Source organism: Cotesia glomerata, linkage group LG2, assembly GCF_020080835.1.
Source record: "Cotesia glomerata isolate CgM1 linkage group LG2, MPM_Cglom_v2.3, whole genome shotgun sequence".
NCBI lineage: Eukaryota > Metazoa > Arthropoda > Insecta > Hymenoptera > Braconidae > Cotesia > Cotesia glomerata.
This window is the reverse complement of record NC_058159.1, coordinates 13,254,459-13,281,816: the sequence shown is the minus strand read 5'-3', so window position 1 is coordinate 13,281,816 and position 27,358 is coordinate 13,254,459. Positions and strand designations below refer to the sequence as shown.

Sequence of the window (27,358 nt, the reverse complement as noted above, 5' to 3'; positions counted from 1 at the left end):
GCCATCTTGAAGTCCCCGAAGCCCGTATTAAACATATATATATATATATATATATATATATATATATATATATATATATATATATATATATATATATATATATATATATATATATATATATATTCTATATGAGCGTAAGCTGACCCGGCAAACGTTGTTTTGCCATGTATGTTATTTCAAGAAAACATTTTTTTAATTCAATGAAAAGAACTATCTTATGTAAGTGTGCGGGGATATATTTATAATCGAAAGCGTTATAAACAATAAAAGTATGTTTTATTTAGGTTAATAAAGTAATCTTTATTAAAGTAACGAATATATTTTAAATTACAATCCTTGATAGCTATTTAAACATCAAAAATAATTATTCATATTTTTACTATCAATTATGGCAGTTGAAAAAAAAAAAATTAATCTCTCAGCGCAATAGAGTGTACAATATTCTTGATTAGTCCGTCTTTAGCCAACACAAACAAACTGGATGGTTTTCCCACGCGAGAACATGCTACATATAGTTGTCCGTGAGAAAAGCACGGTGTTTCCAAATCTAAGCCACATACAGACAATGTTTGTCCTTGTGACGTATTGATCGTCATAGCGAATACCAATCTAATTGGGAATTGAGTGCGTTTGAATTCAATTGGCATATCTGTGGGAATCATAGGGATTCGTGGCAGCAACACATTCTCGCCTTGAAACTTGCCATTCAAGATGATGGCTTCAATAACGTTTTTCATTAATTTTTTAATGACTAATCGTGTGCCATTACATAGCTGTGGTGGGTTTAAGTTACGAAGCAGAATAATCGGAGATCTAACCTTTAATTGTAAATGATGTGGTGGCATGCCTGGCAAATCCAATGAATTTAAAAACTCAATTGGATAATTCACAATCTGGTTGGTATCGCAAACTGCATCGATAGATTTGTATGACACCAAGTCCCCAGGCAACAGCTGTTGTATTTTTAAATTTAACCCATTGACGTCCACATTTTTAGCTGCCAAGATCGCTCTTTCTGCCAGCCACTTATGATTTTCATATTGTGTGTGTACGTCGGGAAATATGTGATCGATAAGAGTATTTTGCGAGTCGATGATTGTGCAGAAGTTCATCTGTAATTTTATGCATCCAGTATTTTCATGTACAGCAACTTTCCCATCGCCAATATCTAACAGTTGTTTAGAGAATGTTTCGGCGGATGGATCCTGAAGCATTTGAACGCGCATGTTCACCGTAAGTTGTACTTTTTCAACATTACGCCATAGTCGCGATGATTTTAAGCAAGCGTTAATTTCATCAGCCCACGTTGAACGTGGAATAACAGGAAGTGTTTGTCTGAAATCACCTGAAAGGAGTAACAAAGTGCCGCCAAATAGTTTATCGTTGTTTTTTATATCCTTTAATGTCCTATCCAATGCCTCAAGCGAATGTTTGTGTGCCATAGTGCATTCATCCCAGATAATAATTTTACATTGTTTCACCACTGTGGCCATAGACGATTGTTTTTTTTATGTTGCACACTGCATCTGGATTATTTTGAATGTTCAACGGCAGCTTAAATGCTGAATGAGCTGTTCTGCCTCCATCTAATAAAGTAGCTGCAATGCCAGAAGATGCAACGGTCAATGCGATGCCATTTTTTGATCGTATTTCGGCAAGAAGTACCGAAATAAGGAATGTTTTGCCAGTTCCACCTGGTGCATCTAAAAAAAAGAATCCTCCTTGTCCTGCCGAAACTGCCAGCATGATGCGGTCGTAGATAATTTTTTGTTCATCATTTAGTAGTGGAACATTGCGACTAACAATGCTTGCCATTTCTACAGTATCGTACTGTAGTTCACGATTCATATCTGTGTTGAGTAAATCAGATGCACTTCGATTCGGTGAGCTCATACCGAAATGACTGATTGGTAAATTCGCAATAGCAATGCAAAGATCCTTGATAGCAATCAATGCTTTATTGTACATTGCATCACTGAATGATATTGCTAGATCGTTGCACCTTGTACGATGTCGATACAATATATCATCAGTCATTGAATCTTTGTGATTATCCCACAACATTTGTGCTCGGGCCGGGAAACATGTAGTCAATACTATAGCAAATAGTAGACGAATTTGTTTTCCTGTGCAGTTTAATGCTGCTTCAGCAAGCATACTGTCCCAATGGTTGTCTTCTTCTAGCAAGCCTAGAGCAAGGCATGCATCTTTATTCGTAGGATACTGTTGTCCATCTACCTTCCGTATATCTTGAAATGACAATGGTCCGGTGACATTAACTAACAATAGTCGCAGATAAAAGCACTCAGTTTGCCTTGGATTGACTGTATATACACAACCCAAATTATTTGATTTGAATAAACCATCCATTGTTTCGACTGAGTCCATGTAAAATACTGTGGAACTTCAGAATAGTGTAGTGTTTGTGCAAAGGCACCAAAAGCATCCGCACGATTGCACAGTTCAAAAAATTCGGTGAGCGTAGTTTTTGGTGGATTTATAGCACGATCAAGCGCTGTATCGTTGGTGAAATATACGCGCTGGCCGTTTTCAAGATGGACAGCTAAATGGATAACTGCTGGATCCCGTTCATGAATTGGGAAACCGAAAATGCGCCAGACAGCTTCATTGGAACTGATATACCTGCCAATTTGGTAAATCGTAATTTCATCATTTTCGTTCACTGGAGGAGAGTGAACATTAGTATTTTCAACCCTAAATACAGCCATATCACTTCCTTTATGCAAATACTTGCAAATATACATGATACTCTTCACCGAACTGCATAACTCAACATTAATATGAGCATCGAATGTTTTGCTCAGCAAAGATGAATATGGTACCACCCAACGATTATCAATGTCGATGTCTGCCTTGTTGATAGTTTTAACGAAAGATTGTCCGCCATTTTCGGTACTTCTTCGACGATATATTGGATATCCGTTAACATGTGTGACCATATCGTTAGTAAAATCTTTAGAAAAACGCTTTGTACATTTTCCGTCCACCATGCAAGGTGATGAAGGATTCAGATTTCCGCACAGACCATGAATCATGTTTGTAGTAACAATATCAAATAGTAATTGATCAGTAGACGGATCTGGAATCTCTGCAGAAATCAAACTATCGATGTCATCAGCACGTATTTTGTCGACCAACCTAATTAAAATGTGAGCATGAGGTAATCCACGCTTTTGCCACTCAACTGAATACATCCAACAACGTGTGGGGCCAAATACATGCAATTTGGTAATAAAGTTGATTAAAGACTTTAATTTTTGTTTAAACACACGTGCTATAATGTCATGACGATGTATTGCATGTTGTCCTGGTAATAGCAACGATGTAATTTCCGGCTATTTTGGATTACATGTAAAAGTAATAAAAAGACACGGTCGTCCATATTCACGCACGAAAGTCATAGCATCCTGTATGTATTCTTGCATGTGACGTGGACTACCTATGTACGATGATGGTAAGATAACAGAGTTACCAATTTCGGCAGTGTCAGCGTTATTCGCAATAGCATCTCGCAAGTGAATATATTCTTCCGCACGCAGCTTCTGTTGATTATATCGAAAGTATCTTAGTCGTTCACTCTCTATCTTCACATACATGTCGACCATAAATTGTTGGCAAAGCTCACGACATCGTAAAATGATGTTGTCTTGGCCGCGTCTAATCATCAAACGATATGAACAAAAATCTTTCGAGCTAACGTTTTTATGTTTCAGCTCCTGTAATAATATATATTTAAATTAATTGAAGATTTATTCTTTAATAATAAAATAATTATGTTGTTAATAATGAAAGAATTACCTGTTACGGGATCTCGTTGTTTAATGTTTACACAATATCCATCTTGTCCCTTCCAGAAAATTAGTGGATATTGGAGAGCGTCATATGAACGATGGGTATCACTGATGAACTGAAGATCATTATTTCTTCTTCGAGTCATGATTTGTCGCATAGCTGTACGGTCGCCAACTATGATTCCAGCAACGTCTTCAACAACAGGTGCGTTGAATCTACGTACATGCTCTCCAGCTGGTGTTCTATCAGGATTGATGACAATAGCGTGATTGTCACTTTGTAGCTTGTGCATGTGTGCTTTGAAAAATTTTAATAATTCATTGTGCTCATTTAACAGAGCGTCTAGCTCACTGACGATACGCCTGGCAAAAGGTGAATTAAGATTATGGAAGTCGCAACGTGCATCCACTCGATTGGCGAGTGCACGTTCGGAGTCCTCGCCACCCATAAAGTATATTTGTAAAAATTTATGAGATTCGTTTGGCATTGGCAGCAATGAGCCCACTTTGTGATAAACTTGGCCTTTGATTTTAAACGTGGAATTAAATTGTTGACCTTTTGCTGCAACATAGCTAACTATTTCTGTTGCTCCAAACGATGTCATTTGGAAACATGAATTGAATGTGCGAATTGACTTCAGGAATAGGCTAGAATCTGGATCAGTAACAATAAGTAAACCATGCAATGGCTCAGGTGGTGTTTCAATTTCGGTTAGTTGTACTTTTCCTGATGAGCAACACATCCCAAGTGGCTCATTTTTAAATTTAAGTGCATGACAATGAAGGCATTCCTTCTCCAAAGTACCAATAACCACTTTGGAATGAGCATAATATTCAACATCAGGCTCGTACTGGAATGCTAGTCGAAGAAATGAATTTGACGTAAATGCTCGATGAACTTGTTGGCGTTGTTGGTCAATTCCTCTATGTCTGTCGACTATGAGTCTGCGAGTTTGTCTTCGCTCTAGTTGTCTTTGTTGATTTTGTTCTTGAATTTGTTCGTTTGATCTTCGTGCTCTTAAATCTCGCATGGCTCTAGAACTGCTCGTTCGACAACTTAAATTGGCCCCTTTGCGCTTTTTTGGCATTGCTGACTGTACGTAAAACTTATAAATAAATGAAGTTAAAAAACTGAAACGGGTAAAACAATTTGTTTATAATTGATAAGCTTTATCAACTGTTAATAAATGATTTTTTAACATCATAGGATTTAATAAATATTTATGAACAGTCAAATTTATTAAGTACAATTTACAAATTGTTAATAAATATTTATTAATGGTTAATGAATATTTGTTAACTGTCAACAAATATTTAGTTAATATAAAAAGCAATATTAGCAATTTCTTTAGACACATTTTATAACTCTATAGCTGAAATACATGATAATAATTCAATTCACAAAATAAATTAACGTTTTTAATATATAAATGACATATATAAGTATAAAAAATCTGTAAAGATGATTTTTGTTCATAAGCAATCTTCATATCATATGACAGCGCAAGCAAAACAAATTCACTAAACAAAATATTTATTGATTAATTATAAATATTTGTTTGAATATACCATAGATATTTGTGCAATAAATATTTGTTAACTATTAATAAATACTTATTAACAATAAATAAATGTACTTCCTTCCCAAATAAATATTTATTGAATGTTAAAAAATATTAATTTAAATTTAATAAATTAAATAAATTATTAATAGTTAATAAATCCTTTTATCAGTGTATTATTAGAAAACAGTGACTTAATATTGTGTTGTATTCATTTGCTTATTATTTGACTTACCTTTCACAATAATAATACAGGTATATTTATTAACCACGTACACGTTTTCGTTTTGATTTAAAACTATTTCCAAAAAATGTTAATTACAATATATACAGGTACGGTAATGGCCGTTGTTGGCGGGAGCTTACAACACGTATTTATTTACATGAGATCACTTAATTAACTGAGAGTTAAAACTGTCGTTGTCAGATTAATAAATTGTAAATAAATAATTATTGCACTGGAAATTAATGATAAATTTACGATGACAGTAAAATTAACATAAGAGTTGCACAGAAAAATTAAAATAATAAGTATAACAGTCACTGCTACGATTGATACACAAATAAAACCAAAAAAAACATGGCTAAAAAATGTATAGTGAGTAAGACAGGAGACCGGCTTCGTTAAGATAATATATAAGAAGGTACTCCAATCCTGCAATGCATGATGGGAAATGTGTCAATCGGTCGCGCCACCACGAGTGTGTCAGACACACTAACCGGCAACTAAAGTATTTTCATGCTAACTCTCGCAATAATAATAAATTTTATGTAATAAATAATCATTGCATAAAAAAATTATTTTCACCCTCTAACAATAATAATAATTAAATAAAAACCTTTAAATAGCTTTTTTATTGCATCCGTAAATTCTCCGGTTTAACCGGTTTTTCTTAAACGCAGTTTATAATTTACCTCTTACATCATTACGTTAAGTTCTATTGTGGTGCCTCTATTTTTTGATAACTTTACATTTACCGGGTTCAAAACTCGGCAATTCTAAATTTTTTTTTTTTTTTTTTTTTTTTACAATTATTCCATAGTTTTATTATAATTTTTACTATTCCAATAGATCGTCAGGTCTTATACTGAATGTATTATTATTATTTATTAATTATTAGTAAAAATAATTAGATTAGAGCTCGTCTAATAACAGGTAAGTAATTAGTATGTACACAGTCATTTTAATTTATTGAAATTTTTATCAAAATGTTATAATAAATATAATGAACAATATCAGGTTATATTAACAATAAAATTTTTCATAATTCAAATGCTACTGGTGGGAAATTTGGAATTCAACGTTACCCTTATGAGGTATCTGATTGTACTTATTAATTGCAAATTATTTCTTATCCTAATTAATTTATATTTTTATAGAAATTATAATGACAATTATTTATTCTTAAAAATATTTATTTATGTATGTGTATAGTCAAATGAAAATTTTTAATTTATTTGATAGATACAAGTAGTATAGAATTTCGCGATTGTCATTTGTTTAAAAATGTCAATTTGTTTTTTCTTAACGTTTTGTTGTTGAGAGTGTGTATTGAAGAGTTAAATTAAGTAAGTATGGATATTTATTTTTAATAAATCTGCATTTGGATAACTTTTTATTGTATGTAACTGTTCGGTGAACAAGGCCCAGTAGCGATTAACTCGCTCCTGGGGGACTCCTAAATTCAAGAGACGCACCTGTCCACCACTAGTTCCCGCAAAAATCGAACCGCCAATAGAAAATCTATTGTCATTATCTTTCGCTTCCACGCTTTCGTTGCAGCAAGTCGCCATTAATTCCGCTTTACTTTCGCTTATTGTTAATTAACCGCGTTTCGCTATTTTTATAATTTAAATTGCTTAAATTAACCGCTAATAATTCGCTCTAATTTGTTACAGATAAATTGTGTTATTTGTGCATTTATTTCACCGCTTTTACAGTGCCGGCAGAGTATTCACCCACGTGTCAACCGGTATCGCTTGTGCTAACCACGCTGTGTATTATAAATCCGCTTTTATTTAAACAATCCGCTATTTAACATATTAAATATAACTTGTATTTAGTGTAAATAAATTTATAGTGTTAATTTTGATAATTATTTACGCGTTTTAATTGAGATATCAAGACCTAAACCTGATCCCCGCTTTTCCGCTCTTTCAACATTTTTCATTGGTCCCTTGAGCCGGATCAGGCTGGTTCTATCTCAATTAATTTAATTAATCATACCGCAAAAAATTGTTTTGTGTTAAGTGAAGTGTAATACCGCTAGGAAAGGTCGAGTGTCAGGAGCATCGCAGAGCACATCGGGTGCTGCTCCTGATAGTCATTCGTACACCGGTACGCTGAACTTTCCGTTTATTAAGACTGAAAACTCGACTTCGGGCCTTAAATAACCTCGCTATGGAGAATTACACAAGATAGTTGAAAAATGCAATTTAAGCTTCAACTTTCGTGTTCCGCACCGCGCTGCAGATTGCAAGACCACTCAAGATTGCCGAAAATGTGGTCAACGTCACTACATGTCCATCCATTTTGGATGCACCAACGAAACCAGCTTCACCGCATTCTACATCTTCCGCACAGGCAACTAATCGTTCCCTTTAGACCGTTTTCAACTTGAAATTAACTGTTGATTATTTCAGATTCGCTTTCCGCTCAAGTTTTGCTAGCTACCGCTTTAGTCCAGGTCAGTCCACATCATGGTAATCCCATCACCGCAAGAGTTTTGATCGATCAAGGCTCAGAGCTCTCATTTATGAGACAGACGCTCTTCAAGAAGCTTGGACAACCGCTACAATGCGACATGGTCATGCTCAAGGGCATTGGCAATGTCTCCGCAGGAAGTTCACTAGGTGTGAGCACAATTGAACTTCATTCGCTGTGTACACCCGCTTCAATGCATGTCAGCATGCATATTCTACCAACACTGACGGTAGATCTTCCATCGTTCGTGATCGCTGATCCGAAATGGCCGCATCTTGAGAATCTCAAGCTCGCTGACCCGCAGTATCTACAGCCACGCCCTGTAGATATTATTCTAGGTGCATCACCAGCCGCACAGATCATGAACGCAGAGATTCAACGAGGACCTCGCAATGCTCCTATTGCACAATCCACCACGCTTGGTTGGATTGTCTATGGAGCTGTCACCGCTAAACACGCTTCAACATCACACGCAGCACTACATGCGTCAGTAGATACTGAATTACAAGACGCTATCGCTAAGTTTTGGGAACAGGAAGAGGTTCCATCAGGTAATTCACCGCTCAACACCGCTGAAGAAGACGAATGTGAAATTCACTTTCGTCAAACGCATTATCGACAGCCTGATGGACGCTACGTAGTGAGATTACCGCTTAAGGCCCTTGAGAGTCAACTTGGCGACTCTATCAACGCAGCTATGGGGTCACTCCGCAGATTAATAACTCGCTTGTCGCGAGAAAGAGAATATTCTGACATGTATCGTGCATTCATGGCAGAATACATTCAACTAGGACACATGGTACGAGTACCAGTCAACGAATTGCCCGCAAACGCTTACTTCTTGCCTCACCATGGGGTATTGAAGCTTGATAGTGCCACTACGAAGCTCCGCACAGTGTTCAATGGTTCCTGTGCAACATCTACAGGAATTTCATTGAACGACATTCTCCACGCAGGACCCAAAACGCAAATTGACATTTTTGACGTGATGTTGAGAATCCGCTGCAACAGGATTCTATTCGCTACTGACATCACCAAGATGTTCAGACAGATTGAGGTCGACTCGCTTGATTGGCCGCTTCAGTGCATTCTCTGGATAGATGAGAATGACTTAATAGACGCTTACTGTCTCAAGACAGTCACATACGGAACCGCTAGTGTACCTTTTGACGCTGTACGTGTGCTCATCCAACTAGTAAAGGATGAAGAACACCGCTTTCCGCTAGCTGTTGCTCCAATGTTGAAAACACGCTACGTAGATGACATCTACGGTGGAGCAGACAACGAAGAAGACGCTATCAAGGCTGCAGTACAAACAAAAGCTCTGTGTGCAGCAGGCTGCTTCCCGCTTGCCAAATGGGCTAGCAATAGCCCACGGTTACTCGCTGAAGTCGCTCCAGAAAAGCAGCTGGATACATCGCTTAAAGGAATCAGTGATGCACCAGTAAAAGTCCTGGGCATGTACTGGAATTCACGCACTGACGCTCTCCAGTTCAAGTACACGCTACCGCCAGAGACGCCTAAGACAAAGAGAGCTATTTTGTCTGAAATCGCAAAGCTGTATGACCCGCTAGGACTTCTCGCACCAATAGTCGTCAAAGCCAAGATCTTTATGCAAGATCTGTGGCTAGATAGAGTGTCATGGGATGAACAATTGTCACCATCACTCATTCACAAATGGACTGGATACCGCGAGGATCTTCGAAACATCGAATCCATCCGCATTCCACGCTGGAATAATATAGCACCTGGAGCAACTATGGAATTGCACGGGTTCTCAGACGCTTCGCAAAACGCTATGGCTGCCGCTGTTTATTTGAGAGTCACTGACGCTGATGGGAACACAAAGGTCTCACTTTTGTGTTCAAAAACGCAAGTAGCACCGCTGAAGACCATGACAATCCCACGCTTGGAATTATCTGCCGCATGGTTGCTAACACAACTGATACTTCATGTCAAAGAAGTTCAGTCGCTTGAAAATGTCAGGATCAATCTCTGGACTGACTCCGCCGTGACTCTCGCATGGATTAAAAGTCCAGCAATCCGCTGGAAGACATTCGTCCGCAATAGAGTGGGAAAAATCCAAGAAACGCTTCGAGATGTCTCCTGGAAATTTATTCCAGGAAAACAAAACCCCGCTGACTGCGCTTCAAGAGGTATACCTACGCTAAAACTGAAACAACACGCTCTCTGGTGGCATGGACCAACTTGGCTTCATGAACCAGAATCCTCTTGGCCCACTCTGGAGCCTCCAACCGACAACGCAACGCATCGAGAAGAACGCCAAGGTCTGACACTAGTAACTTGGAAAGCAGAAAATTGCCTGCTCCAACAATTACTGTCGCATTACACGCAGCTGTTTCCACTGCTACGGAAACTCAGCATCTGGCATCGTGCCATCGACCGCTTTAAAAGAGTTCCACAATCTTCGCTGGCCTACCCGCTTACTCCATCAGACCTGGAGCGCGCTAAATTGACCTTGATTAAGTTCACTCAAGGACAATACTTCGCTAGAGAGATTCACACGCTACAAGATGGTGATGGTCTGCCTAAAAATAACAGCATCACTAAGCTGACTCCGTTCATCGACCATCAGGGGGTCCTGAGAGTCGGTGGCCGCTTGAAAAACGCATTGCTGGACCCAGAAGAGAGGCATCCAGCGATTCTACCGCGACAATCACCGCTTACATCAATTTTGATTGATGATTCGCACCGCAAAACGCTTCACGGAGGTACTCAGCTTACGCTCGCTGATTTACGCAAGAGTGTCTGGATCATTGGAGGCCGTGTTCCAGTCAGATCATTTATTTTACGCTGCGTTATCTGCACGAGACACCGTGGAGAACGCGCTCAACAGTTGATGGGTCAACTACCCGCCGCACGAGTACAGCCAACTCGAGCCTTCTTGCATACAGGACTCGACTACGCTGGACCTATCACGCTGAAAACGTTTCAAGGACGTGGAGCAAAAACATACAAAGGCTGGATTGCAGTCTTTGTATGCATGTTCAGTTCAGCTGTACATTTAGAGCTAGTAACTGACTACACCGCTGCCGCTTTCATCGCCGCTTATCGCCGCTTCACTAGTCGCCGAGGTATCTGCCACACGCTATATTCAGACTGTGGAACCAATTTTGTAGGAGCAGATAAAGAGCTGAAACGACTATTCGCTGCAGGATCCCGCACATTACGAGAATTATCAACCTTGATCGCTCAAGATGGCACGAACTGGAAATTCAATCCGCCTGGAGCTCCACATTTTGGAGGAAAATGGGAAGCCGCTGTGAAATCTATCAAATTTCACCTTCGAAGAACAATCGGAGACTCGCTGTTGACGCTTGAGCAATATTCAACGCTACTGGCTCAAATTGAAGCCATATTGAATTCCAGACCGCTCACACCGCTGAATGAAGATCCTGCTGACCTGGCTGTACTGACTCCAGGTCACTTCTTAATCGGACAGTCACTGACCGCTATCCCAGAGCCATCGCTGACAGATTTACAACCTGCTCGGCTCTCGCACTGGGAACAAGTCCAGCAAATGGTTCAACATTTCTGGAGACGCTACTACCAGGACTGCATCCACCGCTACCAGGCCATTTCAAAGTGGCATCATCGACGCAACCAGATCAAGGTGGGTTCAGTTGTACTGATCACCACTGAGGATCTCCCGCCAACCAAGTGGCCATTAGCCAAAGTAATTGCTGTCCATCCAGGTGAAGATGGACAAATCCGCGTGGTAACTGTTAAGACAGTTAACACAGAGCTGGTACGTCCAATTACAAAGCTCTGTGTCCTGCCGCTAACGCATGAAGAAGATGATCTTGTCGACGCAGCCGCCAACCCGGGGGAGAATGTTCGGTGAACAAGGCCCAGTAGCGATTAACTCGCTCCTGGGGGACTCCTAAATTCAAGAGACGCACCTGTCCACCACTAGTTCCCGCAAAAATCGAACCGCCAATAGAAAATCAGCCTCTCGATCACGCCATGAATCGACCGCTTTATTGGCTGATCGCTCCCGCTAGACATGCGCAATAGCCTTCTTCCCCAACTCAACGAGGAAGAAGACGAACTATTGTTATTATCTTTCGCTTCCACGCTTTCGTTGCAACAAGTCGCCATTAATTCCGCTTTACTTTCGCTTATTGTTAATTAACCGCATTTCGCTATTTTTATAATTTAAATTGCTTAAATTAACCGCTAATAATTCGCTCTAATTTGTTACAGATAAATTGTGTTATTTGTGCATTTATTTCACCGCTTTTACAGTGCCGGCAGAGTGTTCACCCACGTGTCAACCGGTATCGCTTGTGCTAACCACGCTGTGTATTATAAATCCGCTTTTATTTAAACAATCCGCTATTTAACATATTAAATATAACTTGTATTTAGTGTAAATAAATTTATAGTGTTAATTTTGATAATTATTTACGCGTTTTAATTGAGATATCCAGACCTAAACCTGATCCCCGCTTTTCCACTCTTTTAACATTTTTCAGTAACAATATCTAAACTAATATTTATTAACGCAGATCATGGGTGGATGTAGCTTTCCTGACTGTCATAACAGCAGTGAAAAGGGTTTTAAAATGCTGAGGTTTTCTCGTTCAGTTGAGATGAGAAGTAAATGGGCATCTGCTTGTAAAATTTCAAAACCCATTACTGAGAATTCTCGTTTGTGTGAGGTATTTACCACCATGATAAAAAAAAGTAACTTGCCTGACGAAAAAAAATCTTGAACCAAAAAAGAAATCTATTTGGAAAAGAATAATTTTTCTGAGTGAAGAGAAAAAATTTTTAATCTAAGATAATACTCTTCGTTTCAGTACATTTTTCTAAATTCAAAAAATTTTTCCCATTTTTGTTAATATTACCCACGTTCGACAGCTTGTAGAGTACCAATCACTTGGTGGACCTGTTCTAGTAAAAGGTCTCACCACTGCTATTTTAGACCCACCACAGTTCGATAAAATGCACGTTGGACTGGCTAGAAAAATTTTTAGCTATGAAATGGGACATGCATTAATTCTAGCGGCGCAAACTGGTCTTCTTCCGCAAACAGCTATGACCACTGGGTGGTTTATTTTATTATGTAGTCAGTGGTATGAGTTCATGGTTTGTCGGCACAAAAGTAACTCACGGAACTTATGGCGCATCGTTAGAACGAGTAGAGTTTCTGCAGAGCTTTATTGAGATTATCAGAGAACTAAAAGTTAGCTCTGATAATAGATGGAAACCGATACAACGGGGCATCATTCTGGCTACTACTACTGCGTTAAAATTACGAGAAGATCTAGTTCTGACAAAAAAATTGGAGTACCTTCTTACGGGGCGTCAGACTTCTAGTTCTGGAGAAAATTTATTTTCTCAGGTTCGAGCTGGTGGTGATATTCACCCTAAACTTCGCCAATATTACGCTACCGAATGCGCTTGACTGCAGTGGCTCAGTATTTATGTGTCCCTGCGTCTGTATCATATGAAGACGATGATGAGCCGTACTACATTGAATTTCTCAAGCAAAAAAAAACTGAACTCCAAACTACTAATGATGATTCACAAAATTTCCTTGAAATTCCGGTAAATTGTAAATTATCCGAAATACAAAACTATGGGCTTTGTTACCTTTGTGGTTGGGCAGTGTTTACTTGTGCGAACGGTTGTAATTATTGTGAGGCAGCAATAATCTCTTCAGTTCCTTTGCCTAACGCGAGTACGGCTTGGACGGATGCAATAAATCGAGGAAACTTGAAACATCCGACAGAGGCAGTATATACACTTTTGAAGACTGCGGAAGAAGTTTTTGCTACTTACAGAAAATCTCTTCTCCATTTGCAATCTGTGAATGAAAAAGTAATGAAGAGTGTCCTGGAAACTGCCGATCAATCATTAGTCTTCCCAAAATGTCATGGTATTCGCGACAAAATACTCGGAAAATTTATCTCATTGCGACTCCATGTTCTCGCAAAAGACATTACAGTGCAACCTGATAATCCCAATGTTGCAGTCTTCAGCTCTAAGAGCGCATATATGCGCACGTCAACAAAAACCGTCCGTAAATAAGTTAATTATACATTATTTATTCTTCTTTCTCAATAAAATTGAGGCTTTCAATTTTTAAAAGTTACTTGCTGGGTGACAATATTTTATACATATATGTATATATATATATTTATATATATATAAAAGAAAGTCGTGTTAGTTACACTACTTATAACTCAAGAACGGCTGAAACTATCGGGATGGGACTGCTACCATTCGACGCAGAATTTTTTGTAGATGGTTATAGGCTACTTATCTTTTGGATTTTATCAACTCTTTCACATTTTTTTACGATTTACTTTTATATACATTTTTCTCGCTAATAAAAACAAAAGACTCACATTTTTCATTCATTTGTTTTTTAAAACGATTTTCTTTTGTTTTTATTTCATAACCTTAATATTTGATTGATTTAACGTCATTTAAAAAAAAATTAAGAAAGAAGCTAATTATGACTGGTGAACAAAGTGTTAAAAATTTATATTTATATGCTGATCGTGTGTTTGGTTATGATAATTGGTTCCATGAAATAAAATATTTAGATTTCTATGAAATCTACTAAAAATGTTGTTCATAAACTAGAAATTTTTTAAACATAAAATTTAGGCCATGTCTATTGAGTTTTAATAACATTCACTAAAAATTTCCTTACAACAAACGTCTCTTTAGCAGCGGGAAAAAAGTCATTGTAAGGTTTCCAAAACTTAATATTACATGTAGTAATTCAGTCATTGGACTGAGAATTTCACATACATGTTATTTTTGCTGATTACATAAGGAGGCGTCCATTAATTACGTGAGGTGTTCTAGGGGGGGAGTGGATCAAGCTAAATCTTACCAAATCTCACTTAGGGGGGGGGGTCTTAACAAATATCACGTAATTTTTTCTCTAGCAGAAAACAGTCGGAAATTGCGTGAAAAAGTATTTCTATAATAAAATATGGCTAAATTTGACACAATAGTGTTTGTCGTATTCGTCCGAACCCCGCAGAGCTGCAAAGTAGCGCTCTATTGTTTAAGGTAGTTCCAGCATGAAACCATTTTTTGACAGATTCGGCTGAAATTTTTTTCACGGGTTCAGAATAACTTTATTTATGAATTCCTAAAATTTTATAATTTTTGACCGTTTAGATGGCGAGATATTTAAAGATATAGTTCTCGAAGTCGATGGTCATGCCCCATTTAAAGTATGTGAAATATCCGGTCTCTACCAGTATTTTGAATTATATTAAAAAATTCTCTCGACAGAATTGGAAGAAAGTAGAAGAGTTTTGAAAAATGTTTTTAGAATAAGTTAAAAAAATAAGTTGCTCCTCACCGTTTTGTTATCGAGATATAATAATCAAAAAAAAAAATTTTTGATCCATTTTAACCTGCTCACTTAACAACTTATAGTGATTTGGCAACGCCGTGCGCAACGCTCCCTGAAATAGTGTAGAATAAAAACCCTGGCGGTTTCGGCGACACGGTGAAAGCACGGTCGAATGACGGCGGTTGTTTCACGGTCGTTTCACCGTATAAAGTTCGTTCTTACCGAGCGATCTGTCAGTCAGCATCGGATACCGTTGTGAACGATGTCTACTATAAATTTATTGAATATTTACGGTGCATACGCAAGTGAATCTACGAGGTTATGACCGACACTGTACGCTCAATATACTGTCGAAATACGGTGATTTGACGCGACTGTCACGGACAATAAAATAAAAAAAAATATTTCGGACAGTCTAGACCGAGACTCGAACCCGATTCAACTGGTCGCGCGCCCAAGACTCTACCAGCTAGGCTATCTAAGACACTACACGAACCATTTGATTCAGTCACATCATAAGGTATCAAAACCAAGTCATTTTTTTGCATTGCACAGATAAAAATAGCTTAAATAAAGTTATATTTTTTCCATGACTTCAAAATAATAATCGTAATAAATGATTCAAATTTTTGATGATTACGAAATTCTCAATTTCGAAATTACGGTAAAATTATTAACTGTATAAAAAAAGATCTGAAAAAGAAATTGCTAAAAATTTAATTGTTAAAAAAAAATATCTCATAATAATTTTTCTTGATAACAAACAATTTTTCCGTAATTTTGAAATTAAAGTTTTCGTCTCTAAAAAAAAAAAAAAAAAAAACAATATTGATTATTATATTTTTCATAATCAAAAGGTATTATGGTATCTCATTTAAGACTGTGAAAAAAATTCAACTATTGTAAGTCATAAACTCTTATGAAAAGTATTGAAATGATGGATCTCTGTTGATTGTCTGTAATCTGATTAATTTTTTATGATTTTACTTTGAAATAAACAAAATTACAATAATTTAATATTTTTTTCAAATTTTTCATCACGATTATTTACTGAAAATTTTTCATTTACCTATCTTTTTATACACTTTGAGTATTTTTAATGGAATAAAAAAATAAAAATATAATCAGCACTTTTTCATTGTTGACTAGTAAAAAATTCCTGACTTACCGACATTATACGCTCGTTTCACAGTCGTTTCACTAACAGACTACTGTGCATCTACCACCGAGTTACGGTTTTTTGACAATTTATATGTTTTTGAATGACTGTCAAATGACAGACGATCGATCGATGATCTACGATTTTTACTTAGGTAAAAAATCGGAGGTCAAGTAAAAATTTGGTTTTTCGAAGAGTAAAGTATGATAACTATACAGAATAAAAATCATAAAGTAACAGTGAAAAACTTTCACAATGATACTCGTTGTTCACTGTCAAATGACGGCCATTCGATAGTCAAGTGACGGTCATTCGACGATCATTTGTTGACACTGTGAATTCACGGTACATTCGACGTCGTTTCACGTTCATTTTACCGTGACCACGAATCCGCCAGGGAAGCGGGAAATTCAAATCTTTCATAGTTTTTAAAAGCAACGTTGCCAGATCACTGGAACTAACAATATGTAAATTTTTTTTAAAGTTCACGTGATTATCTTAAATTTAAGCTATTGTTCGTTGACTTTTGATACTTTTTTAAATTTATTTCGTAGTTGGGAAAATTAAAAAAAAATCAAGAATAAATTAATTATTAGCTTTGATCATCAAATGACTTTTTTCTGTAAGAAATCCTATTTTTTAGACAGATGTCTTTGAATATCTATTTGTTGTAGTTGGTCTCATATCGTTATTTGCAAAAATATAATAAAAAATAAATTTCAGGACCATACTGCCTTTGAATAACGTGTTTTTTTCAATATTCAAACAAGAAATCTACCTTTCCATATCGGGTGTAGCCGAATGGCGCTTTTTTTTCTCAATAATCCAACACGTTTACAGCCAAAACATAAATTTTGAAGAATCTCGCGTGAGATTAGGGGAGGGGGAAGGGAATTGAGGAAAATCTTACGAAATCTCATCAAGAAGGGAAGGGAGGGTTGAAAAACTCTCAAAAATGCCTCACGTAATTTATGGACGCCTCATAACTTATAAATTATTCTTATTGTGAGATCACGGAAAGATAACAGATTAAAATAAATGAATTTTCAAAACACTTGATAAGTGAAAAATAAATTTGGCTACTTATTTAAATTGAATTTGTAAAAAACATGTTAAATTTATTTTCTATAAAAAATTAATGTCACTAAGAAAATTTTAAATAACAGAAAAATTCTTCGCACTTGAAGCTAGACAGGTTTCAACTTTACTCATGAGACTTGCAATGACTTTAACTAAAACTTTTAATGCTCATTTGGAATCTGTGCAAATCAAAACAATGCTCCAATTAAATTTCAAGTCTAGATCTAAAAATGCAATTCTATAAAGCGCTCAGCGAAGCGGGCGAGTAACAGCTAGTATGTATGTATATATATATTAGGGTGTTTCAAAAAAAGACGAATTTTTTTTTCTTTCTTTTGGTGTCTAAAAATTGATAGTATACCTAAAAACAAAAATTTTGGCGCCCATGTGAGCTCTTAATATGAATAGTAAGATTTGCCTGTATCCATTTCTTTATTTTCCATTTAAATAACACGGGAAAAATTTTTTTTAATTTTTTAATTTTTATTACTTTGGAACGGTTCATCGTAACAACAATCTGAAAAATGATATTTGTAGGAAATTTTACGCTCTACAAAAAACGTCTGAAGACCAAAGTTCCTCAGATTAACGGCTTCAAAGATATCCGCGGTCAAAGATAACACTAATAAAAAATTTATAATATTTTCCAATAAAACTACAAAAAAAATATCATATGCTATATTTTTTATGTTAAATTACTTCAATTCCGTTAACCTAAGACTGTAAACTTTTTTTTTTTTTTACTAATTAATTCAATACTTAACTCACGAAATGCACTAATATATAAATATAAACGTTAAAAATATCTTATAAATGATTTTTTGGTCTCTTTTATAACAAATTTATTTTTTTTTTTTACTAAATATTAAGAAATTTAATTGAACAATTAATTCTTTATAACAAAAAACTATATTTACAACTTGTTACAACAATTTTTCAACTTGAAAATATTATAGTTTTATAAAATTACTTTTATTGCAATTAGGATATTGTTTTCTATGTTCTGTCACTACTTGCAACAAATATTGAAGCTGTTCTTCATCTTTCGTTAAGCATCGATTATACTGCTCTATCAATGCCACGCCGCGTTCTGCTACATCATTCACAACTTGAAGTTTCCCGAAATACTCCAAGTTTTCTAAGAAATTCGGATTCTGAGGCCACAAAGTAACATCCTCATCAATGAACTCATACGACAAATCAAACGATTCAAATATATTAATCGATCTCATAGACATAAATTGACTAAGATCTTTATTTAATAATGACTCTAAATTTTTCTTATCTATTATAAAGCGATTTGTTGTAGTTTCATTGGCTTTACAGTTTTTAAGAGCATGAACTATTCTTTTTTTTTGTTCCAACTGAAACATTTTTATCAAAGAGATATAAAACAGACAGCTCGTTGTTTAAATACCACAAGTGATCGGCTAATTTTTGTGAGCATGTCTGTGAAAGACTATTATTAAATCTTTCATATGAAATTAATTCTTTAATCAAAGTTAAATCATTATTAGGTGCTGTTATAGCACACGGCGCAGTGAACCAAGCTTTTAAATAGAATATTATGATAAATAAACAAAGTTCTCGTAATCCATCTATTTCCGATTTAGTAAGATGAAATTCATTTCTGAATAAAAAAATTTTTAAACTATATATTGCTTTAGCCATCCACCTTGCATGATGGACCGCTCCAGGATGCTTAAATGTAATATTTGTGGTAGTAGTACCCAAAAATATTAATGATAATTCCAGAAGTTCACGGTAATCGTCTCGACAATGATCCATCTACAAAAAAAGTTATAAGTCAAAATGAAATTGATTATATCGCAATTTCAAAGTTGAGAAGACTAATTATTATTAACTGATGTGAGGTAAAAGTTGTAAAATATTTTACAAACGCAATTTTAATCGTTAAAGATGATTGAAAGTATAACAGTCATGTGAAACTGATTTTCAATATTTTTAATCACGACGGCAAGTTAATTAATCAGAGTAAAATTGATAATTGAGGAGCTTATTTTCAAAAGGGTATCTTTTGATTTTTGATTAATCGAGACAAAAAACTAGTTATCTTCAATTACACCGGCACACAAAAAAAAAAAAGTTGTCTGTACTTGGGACGCGCCACATATATTCCCATGTAATTTGACCCGCTGAACCCGAATTTGAGGTCCGTTTGGCCCCTACACCCTAGGATTTTGAGAAAACTGTAAAAAACCGAAAAAAAACGGGAAAATTGGGGGTTTTGGTGATTGAAAAATTTTTTTAGATTCTAACTATGCATGATTTTCATGTATTTCGATCTGCTTTATACTTATCTGAAGTGTACTCAGACCAGCAGCCATTAAAAGTCTAAGTAAATCCCGAAAAACCCATGAAAATTGCGAAAAAAAAACAAAAAATTCCCAATATTGTGATAAAAATGTATTGAGCTAAATATATGATGATTTTCATGTAGGTTTATCGACGACATATAAATCTCCAACTTTTATAACTCAGACGTCTCGAAAACATCAAACAAATGTGCAAAAAACCCCGAAAATTGGAAAAAAATCAAATGTAATATAATAAAAATCGAGTTATTATTCAAAATAAATAAAAAAAATCATATCATTCGATCTGTGGTGCATAAAAAAAAAGTATTTCGTCTTAAGACTTAAAAAAAATAATTTTTTCGGAAAATATCATCAAAACCCTTTGGATTTGAATTTTAATTCGTTCTCCGCTTATATCTCACCCTTTTATCTTCAAACGTCCTGCATAAAGGGTTTCTCTTTCGTTTCCTCTCTTCTTCGGGTAAATCTCTCTTCAGAGTCCAACAATGATCTACCATCATATTGACATCCACTCATGTTTTGATGGAATGTTTCTTCTCTTTCTTCACTGAAATTACCAAGATTTTCAGGAAAGTGTGAAAGATGAGATTGTAAATAGTGCAATTTTGTATTCACATTCCCTAAAAATTTCGAGATACTTCCTTAAAACTTCCCCAAGCTGCTCTCTCAATCTTGTGCATCTCATACTCAAGATTAGCATCCTGGAATTGAGTCCGAATTTGGGGTACATAAAAATTCCTTCTTTCAATTTATTGTCACTTATAGCTGGAAATTTTCGTCCAAGTACTTAACACAGTTGCCATTTTTATCGAGAGCTTTGACAAAATGCTTCATAAGGTCAAGCTTGATATAAAGTGGTGGCAGCAAGTACTTGTAAGGATTAATGAGAGATTCTCGCATAACGTTGTGAGAACCATGATTCAAATTCTTTCTTGTTGGCCGTTCTTTTCTACTGTAGGGAATTTTCCGATCGTGACTATCCTACAAACATACAAGAAGGGATATATTGTGAACCAGATTGTTGGCTTAACTAGTGTAGCAATTTTCAGATCACCACAAACTTTTCAATGATTTTTGGTCAAATGAGCTACTGGAGTCGGTGCTTTGAGACTTCGCTTAGACAAAGCAATGAAAAACTTTCACTCCTCGTCCTGAAAGTGTTCGGCTTTAACTCATCAATCAAACTTCTTACATCTGAACAGTCCACTAATGAATTTTCGCCGTTTTAAAAATGTTATCAGATTTTTTTCCCTATCACGATAAAAATAAGCTGTTGTATTTTTAGTTAATAAATTTTTTTCTTTAAGCTGATGTTTCAGGGTTTTCACTTCTAGGAACTTTTGGGCTCAGAATCGATTTCTTGCTTAAATGCTTGTGCCTGTAACCAGGGCACCTCCACGTGGTGACGGCGGGCAACAGGACCGTCTGGCATAGTCCCTGGGTTAACGGCTTGAATGCCGTCATGGCAGGCACAAGTAATAAGTGTTTTACGATGCAGGGACCCGGAATCCCAGTATCGGCGTCTGGTCAGAGTGAGAAAGCAGGCTCGCAGGCGTCGTCATCAAGTGACTGCAGCTCTTCATTAGTGGGTGACTTGGCTTCTGAAGCGTTTAATATGACAAGAAGTGTCTCTCACATATGTAACAAAAACTCCAATTGCTTCTGTTACATATGTGGAGAATTTGAAGTAACGAAAAGTCGTAGATCTTTTTCAAACAAATTGAAAAATGTCTACGAAACCTGCTTCGGTATCCAGATTACGAACTGGGAAGCAACTTGGGTACCACATTCACTTTGCAATCGGTGTCACACGATGCTTACTCGTTGGGAGCAGACGAAAAGTAAACAGTGCTTGAAATTTTCAAAACCTGTGATTTGGTCTGCACCAACGAGTCAAAACTGCTATTTTTGCACGACGGAAGTTTCAGGTTTTCTTCGACAACCAAACATAAAATTCAATATGCCAACGTAACATCAGTTGTGCCAGCAGAAAAAGTTTTGAATGTCGAAGAACCTGCAGCTCCTGAACCAGTGAATGAACATGAAGAGATGGAAGTTGAAGATAACTTTGAAGAAATCGATCCTGAACCCGAAGAGATCCATTCTGAGGATGAAGAATACATCCCGAGTGGTGTTCCTAGAAGTAAAGACCCTGAAGTCTTCGATCAACTTGAATTGAATGACCTTGTACGAGACTTAGGACTATCTAAGGTAAAAGCTGAACATTTAGCCTCAGCTTTAAGGAAAAATTTATTAGCTAAAAATACAACAGCTTATTTTTATCGTGATAGGGAAAAAGAGTTCCGGAAGTATTTTACAAAAGACAGCGAAAATTCATTTGTGTACTGTTCAGATGTAAAAGGACTGATCGATGAGTTGAAGCCAAACACTTACAAAGACGAAGAATGGAGGCTTTTATTGACTCCTCTAGGCGAAGTCTTAAAGCTGTGCTTCTTCATAATGGAAACTTATTGGCACCGATTCCAGTAGCTCATTCGACTAAACTAAAGGAGACTTATGACAATTTACAGGTTGTATTAGATAAAATAAACTATTCAGAACATCAATGGAAGGTTTGTGGTGATCTGAAAATTGCAACAATATTGTTAGGCCAACAATCAGGGTTCACAAAGTACCCCTGCTTCTTATGTTTGTGGGATAGCCGAGACCGAAAGAATCATTACATTCAAAAGAATGGCCAACAAGAACAAATTTGAATCCTGGTTCTCACAATGTTACGCGACAATCTCTAATTGATCCTTCCAAGTACTTGCTGCCCCCACTTCATATCAAGCTTGGCCTTATGAAGCAATTTGTCAAAGCTCTGGATAAAGATGGAAACTGTTTTAAGTACTTGGGCGAAAAATTTCCAGCTATAAGTGACGCTAAATTAAAAGAAGGAATTTTTGATGGACCCCAAATTCGGACTCTATTCCAGGATGCTAATCTTAAATATGAGATGAACGAGATTGAGAGAGCAGCTTGGGGAAGTTTTAAGGAAGTATCACAGCAATTTTTAGGGAATACGAAAAGTGATAACTACGCAACTTTAGTTGACGAGTTGTTATACAACTATAATACTTTAGGTTGCTTAATGAATACAAAATTGCACTATTTACATTCTCATCTTTCACACTTTCCTGAAAATCTTGGTGATTTTAGTGAAGAGCAAGGTGAGAGATTCCATCAAGACATTAGTGTGATGGAAAAACGATATCAAGGAACGTGGGATGTAAATATGATGGCAGATCATTGTTGGACTCTGAAGAGAGATTTACCCGAAGAAGAGAGGAAACGAAAGAGAAACCCTTTATGCAGGACGTTTGAAGATAAAAGGGTGAGATATAAGCGGAGAACGAATTAAAATTCAAATCCAAAGGGTTTTGATGATATTTTCCGAAAAATTAATTTTTTAAGTCTTAGGACGAAATACTTTTTTTTTATGCACCACAGATCGAATGATATGTTTGTTTTTATTTATTTTGAATAATAACTCGATTTTTATTATATTACATTTGATTTTTTTCCAATTTTCGGGGTTTTTTGCACATTTGTTTGATGTTTTCGAGACGTCTGAGTTATAAAAGTTGGAGATTTATATGTCGTCGATAAACCTACATGAAAATCATCATATATTTAGCTCAATACATTTTTTTTTATCACAATATTGGGAATTTTTTGTTTTTTTTCGCAATTTTCATGGGTTTTTCGGGATTTACTTAGACTTTTAATGGCTGCTGGTCTGAGTACACTTCAGATAAGTATAAAGCAGATCGAAATACATGAAAATCATGCATAGTTAGAATCTAAAAAAATTTTTCAATCACCAAAACCCCCAATTTTCCCGTTTTTTTTCGGTTTTTTACAGTTTTCTCAAAATCCTAGGGTGTAGGGGCCAAACGGACCTCAAATTCGGGTTCAGCGGGTCAAATTACATGGGAATATATGTGGCGCGTCCCAAGTACAGACAACTTTTTTTTTTTTGTGTGCCGGTGTTATAAATATTTGTATTGAACTTTTTTTAATTTAGCTATAAAGTGCAATCGGTTATGAAGCTGCAATTCGATTTTCATTTATAAATGTTCATAATTCTCAAAGTAATTAGTATTTAAAAGTTCAGAAAACTGGTATTTTAAAATATGAAAAGATACCCTTTTGAAAATCAGCTCCTCAATTATACTGAACTTTATACATTTTTCTTTTCCACTTTAACATCAGTTAATAATTCTTCAGCGCTGGATTAAAAAATTTTACTTCTATTTGATTATTAACGAATTTCAAAATCTCATCTTTGATTGGTGTTATTACTTCCAAAACTTTTTTGTCACAAATACCAGCCGTAAAGTTTGATTGGTCAATTTCATCCCACTTCTTTTTAAATCTCTGATAAATTGGAACGTTTGGGCCAGACGAAGCAGGCCAGTATACTTCAAATGCACTTCGAAGAACAATTTCAAAAATATGGTGTCGGCATGGCAAGTACAACAGTTTTCTACTAAGAGCCTTTTCTACTAATACACACGCACCATTTCTGATTCCTGAAAAAATAAAATGAGAATTGCTAGTGAAGTATCGATTTTTTAGAGTAGTACGGAGAAATCTTTTCAATTTGAAAAAAAAAATAACTCATAACTTGGAAATTAATGGTTAATACTAAAAATCTGATTTGATTTAGCATTTAAACATTACGGTAATCAACCATGTTATATTTTTTTTATTAATAAATTATTTACCCGTATTTGACGCCGTAGTATCAGAACACAATGCTTTGATGTTGTCAGTATTAATATCCCATTGTTTTACTGTTTTAATAATAGCTGAAGCTTGGTTTTGTCCAGTCCCAGATTCTAGTTTAGGAACTCCTAACAGTTGAAATTTACCTGATGATGATAAAATAATCGGAAGCCGGTCAACTTGTTCTGTACCTGTAATATTTAATAACAGTTTTCCATCAAAATGTAGTACATAATTGTCAGTTTCCAGATTAGTCTTCAGATTTAACGCCGCTTCTTTCCGGAATTTTTCCCTTGCTCGGTGAATAGTCACATGACTAAAGTTTACGCTTGCACAATCAATGTTCAAGCAAGATAATAAAGCAGCAATAATGTAAGTCGCCATCCTACTAGTCACGTTAGCTCTATCCAAAGCCGCAGCAAGTTCTGGTGTCATTATATCAATTTTTGGAACTTGTTGTTTTGGCATTTCATCTTCATAATCAGAGATTATACGAGAAGTATTACTTTCCAAAGATTTCTGGGATAATTGAGATGGATGACTTGATATTTTATGATTAGCAACATCATCAGTCTCAACTGCACAATAATAGTTGACATTGTCGTTATCAAACTCTCCGACATTATTATTACTATCATTACCATTATTATTATAGTTTTTATCATTGCTATCAATGTTCTCTTCACTATTATTATCACTATTATTGTTATTATTATCATAATTGCTGATATCAACATCCATGTCTTCGACATCTTCTAAAATTGGTTGAGAATTATATGAAATAAAACCACGTCGACTGGAAGATTTTTGTCCCAAATAAAATAATCTTTTTTCTTTGTCCAGTATATTTAAAACATCCGCATGAGCTACATCAAATAGTTTATTTAATTCATCCTGAAAAACGGATTCCTTTTTTATTGAGACTTTGACTTTTTCATTTTACGGTTTTTTTGTAAATTCTTCCATCGATTGTGATTTGAGATTAGTTTCAAAAAAGCAGATCTTTTCTCTCTTGTCGGGATTTGTGCCGCACACCAAATTTCAAAAACTTTGTCGATAGTGATTGATATACTTTCTTTAACTGAAAAATTTTTCGTATCAAGATAATAAAATGAAAGCGACATAACCTCTTTCAGAGAGGGTAATTTTTTTCCAACTAATTCACTTAACACATCACCAATCAAGTACACTGTTTTCACCATTATGGTCACAAAATTTATAACTAATATATTTTAACTAATTAAATTAATAATATAACGGATTGAAAAAACAGTCAGTATCAATGAACAAAGACAATGACGAGAAGATATAGTAAAGCGTTGAGAGCAAAGCAACTAAATGAAGTTAGTACCGAACAACCAAGCTTACCAACACAGAGCTTATTAGCTACAACACTAAAATTAAATGAGTATAATACTCTGTACCGACAGAGCTAAATAAAGCTCTGTTGATATTTTTCAAATAAAAAACATTTGATCAAGTTTTATAGTAGATTTAATTGATTTAACGTATTTACAGAATTTTCATATTATTTTGAATAATATGCAATGATGAGTGTTTGGTGAGTTTGTGTAATAAGGAACTTTACATTTTCCTCTTACAAAAATTTATAAATTTTATAAAATATAAAATAAATTTGTTATAAGAAAGACCAAAAATTATTTATGTGACATTTTTAACGTTTATATTTATATATTAGTGCATTTCGTGAGTTAAGTATTGAATTAATTAGTAAAAAAAAAGTTTACAGTCTCAGGTTAACGGAATTGAAGTAATTTAACATAAAAATAATAAAAATATAGCATGTGATATTTGTTTTGTAATTTTATTGGAAAATATTTGAAATTTTTTATTAGTGTTATCTTTGACCGCGGATATCTTTGAAGCCGTTAATCTGAGGAACTTTGGTCTTCAGACGTTTTTTGTAGAGCGTAAAATTTCCTACTAATATCATTTTTCAGATTGTTGTTACGATGAACCGTTCCAAAGTAATAAAAATTAAAAATTAAAAAAATTTTTCCCGTGTTATTTAAATGGAAAATAAAGAAATGGATACAGGCAAATCTTACTATTCATATTAAGAGCTCACATGGGCGCCAAAATTTTTGTTTGTAGGTATACTATCAATTTTAGACACCAAAAGAAAAAAAAAAATTCGTCTTTTTGAAACACCCTAATATATATATATATGTATATATATATATATATATATATATATATATATATATATATATATATATATATGTATCTATATATATATATATAAGAGATTTCCACCTATATATTGACTCATCACGATATCTCTGAAACCATAAAGCGTAGAGACTTGAAATTTGGTAGGAATATTCCTTTCGCCGTGTAAAGGTCAGCTAAGAACGGATTTTACGAAATTCCACCTACAAGGGGGTTGCGGGGGCGTTGACAATGGAAAATCCCCATTTTTAAACTATAGCTCCTATTGACTCCAAATTTGGCAGGAATCTCCTATATATATATATATATATATATATATATATATATATATATATATATATATATATATATATATATATATATCACATATGTGATGTAGAAATGATCTAAGAGCGGATTTTATGACAATCTACTCCCAATATGG

At 35.3% G+C, this 27,358-nt stretch overlaps 5 protein-coding genes across 7 annotated transcripts; 1 reads left to right on the top strand and 4 right to left on the bottom strand.

The window, feature by feature from the left end:
• Nucleotides 1-257: 257 nt before the first annotated feature.
• LOC123260163 lies at nt 258-6,140 on the bottom strand. 3 transcript variants are annotated; one of them, XM_044721151.1, is made up of 3 exons: nt 5,610-6,140; nt 3,820-4,918; nt 258-3,737 (listed from the first exon to the last, which is right to left on the bottom strand). In XM_044721151.1, the coding sequence occupies exons 2-3, from the start codon at nt 4,898-4,900 to the stop codon at nt 3,724-3,726; spliced, it is 1,095 nt and encodes a 364-aa protein (XP_044577086.1). In that variant the 5' UTR covers nt 4,901-4,918; nt 5,610-6,140; the 3' UTR covers nt 258-3,723. The 3 variants fall into 3 exon arrangements, with proteins under 3 accessions (XP_044577086.1, XP_044577087.1, XP_044577085.1); XM_044721152.1 differs by having other exon boundaries at nt 3,820-4,906; XM_044721150.1 differs by having other exon boundaries at nt 3,820-4,943; nt 5,610-6,139.
• Nucleotides 411-1,442, bottom strand: LOC123258926. Its single transcript, XM_044719181.1, has one exon. It carries the CDS (start codon nt 1,440-1,442, stop codon nt 411-413), a length of 1,032 nt encoding a protein of 343 aa, XP_044575116.1.
• On the bottom strand, nt 1,468-3,215 carry LOC123258925. Its single transcript, XM_044719180.1, has 2 exons — nt 2,438-3,215; nt 1,468-2,324 (listed from the first exon to the last, which is right to left on the bottom strand). Exons 1-2 carry the CDS (start codon nt 3,213-3,215, stop codon nt 1,468-1,470), a joined length of 1,635 nt encoding a protein of 544 aa, XP_044575115.1.
• A 1,754-nt stretch (nt 6,141-7,894) lies between the features above and the next one.
• Nucleotides 7,895-13,424, top strand: LOC123258924. Its single transcript, XM_044719179.1, has 5 exons — nt 7,895-7,958; nt 8,018-11,934; nt 12,611-12,763; nt 12,966-13,193; nt 13,308-13,424. The coding sequence occupies exons 1-5, from the start codon at nt 7,895-7,897 to the stop codon at nt 13,422-13,424; spliced, it is 4,479 nt and encodes a 1,492-aa protein (XP_044575114.1).
• A 5,205-nt stretch (nt 13,425-18,629) lies between these two features.
• LOC123260154 (HD protein homolog) lies at nt 18,630-26,094 on the bottom strand. Its single transcript, XM_044721138.1, has 3 exons — nt 24,741-26,094; nt 24,262-24,545; nt 18,630-19,456 (listed from the first exon to the last, which is right to left on the bottom strand). Exons 1-3 carry the CDS (start codon nt 25,480-25,482, stop codon nt 18,998-19,000), a joined length of 1,485 nt encoding a protein of 494 aa, XP_044577073.1. The 5' UTR covers nt 25,483-26,094; the 3' UTR covers nt 18,630-18,997.
• Nucleotides 26,095-27,358: the final 1,264 nt, after the last annotated feature.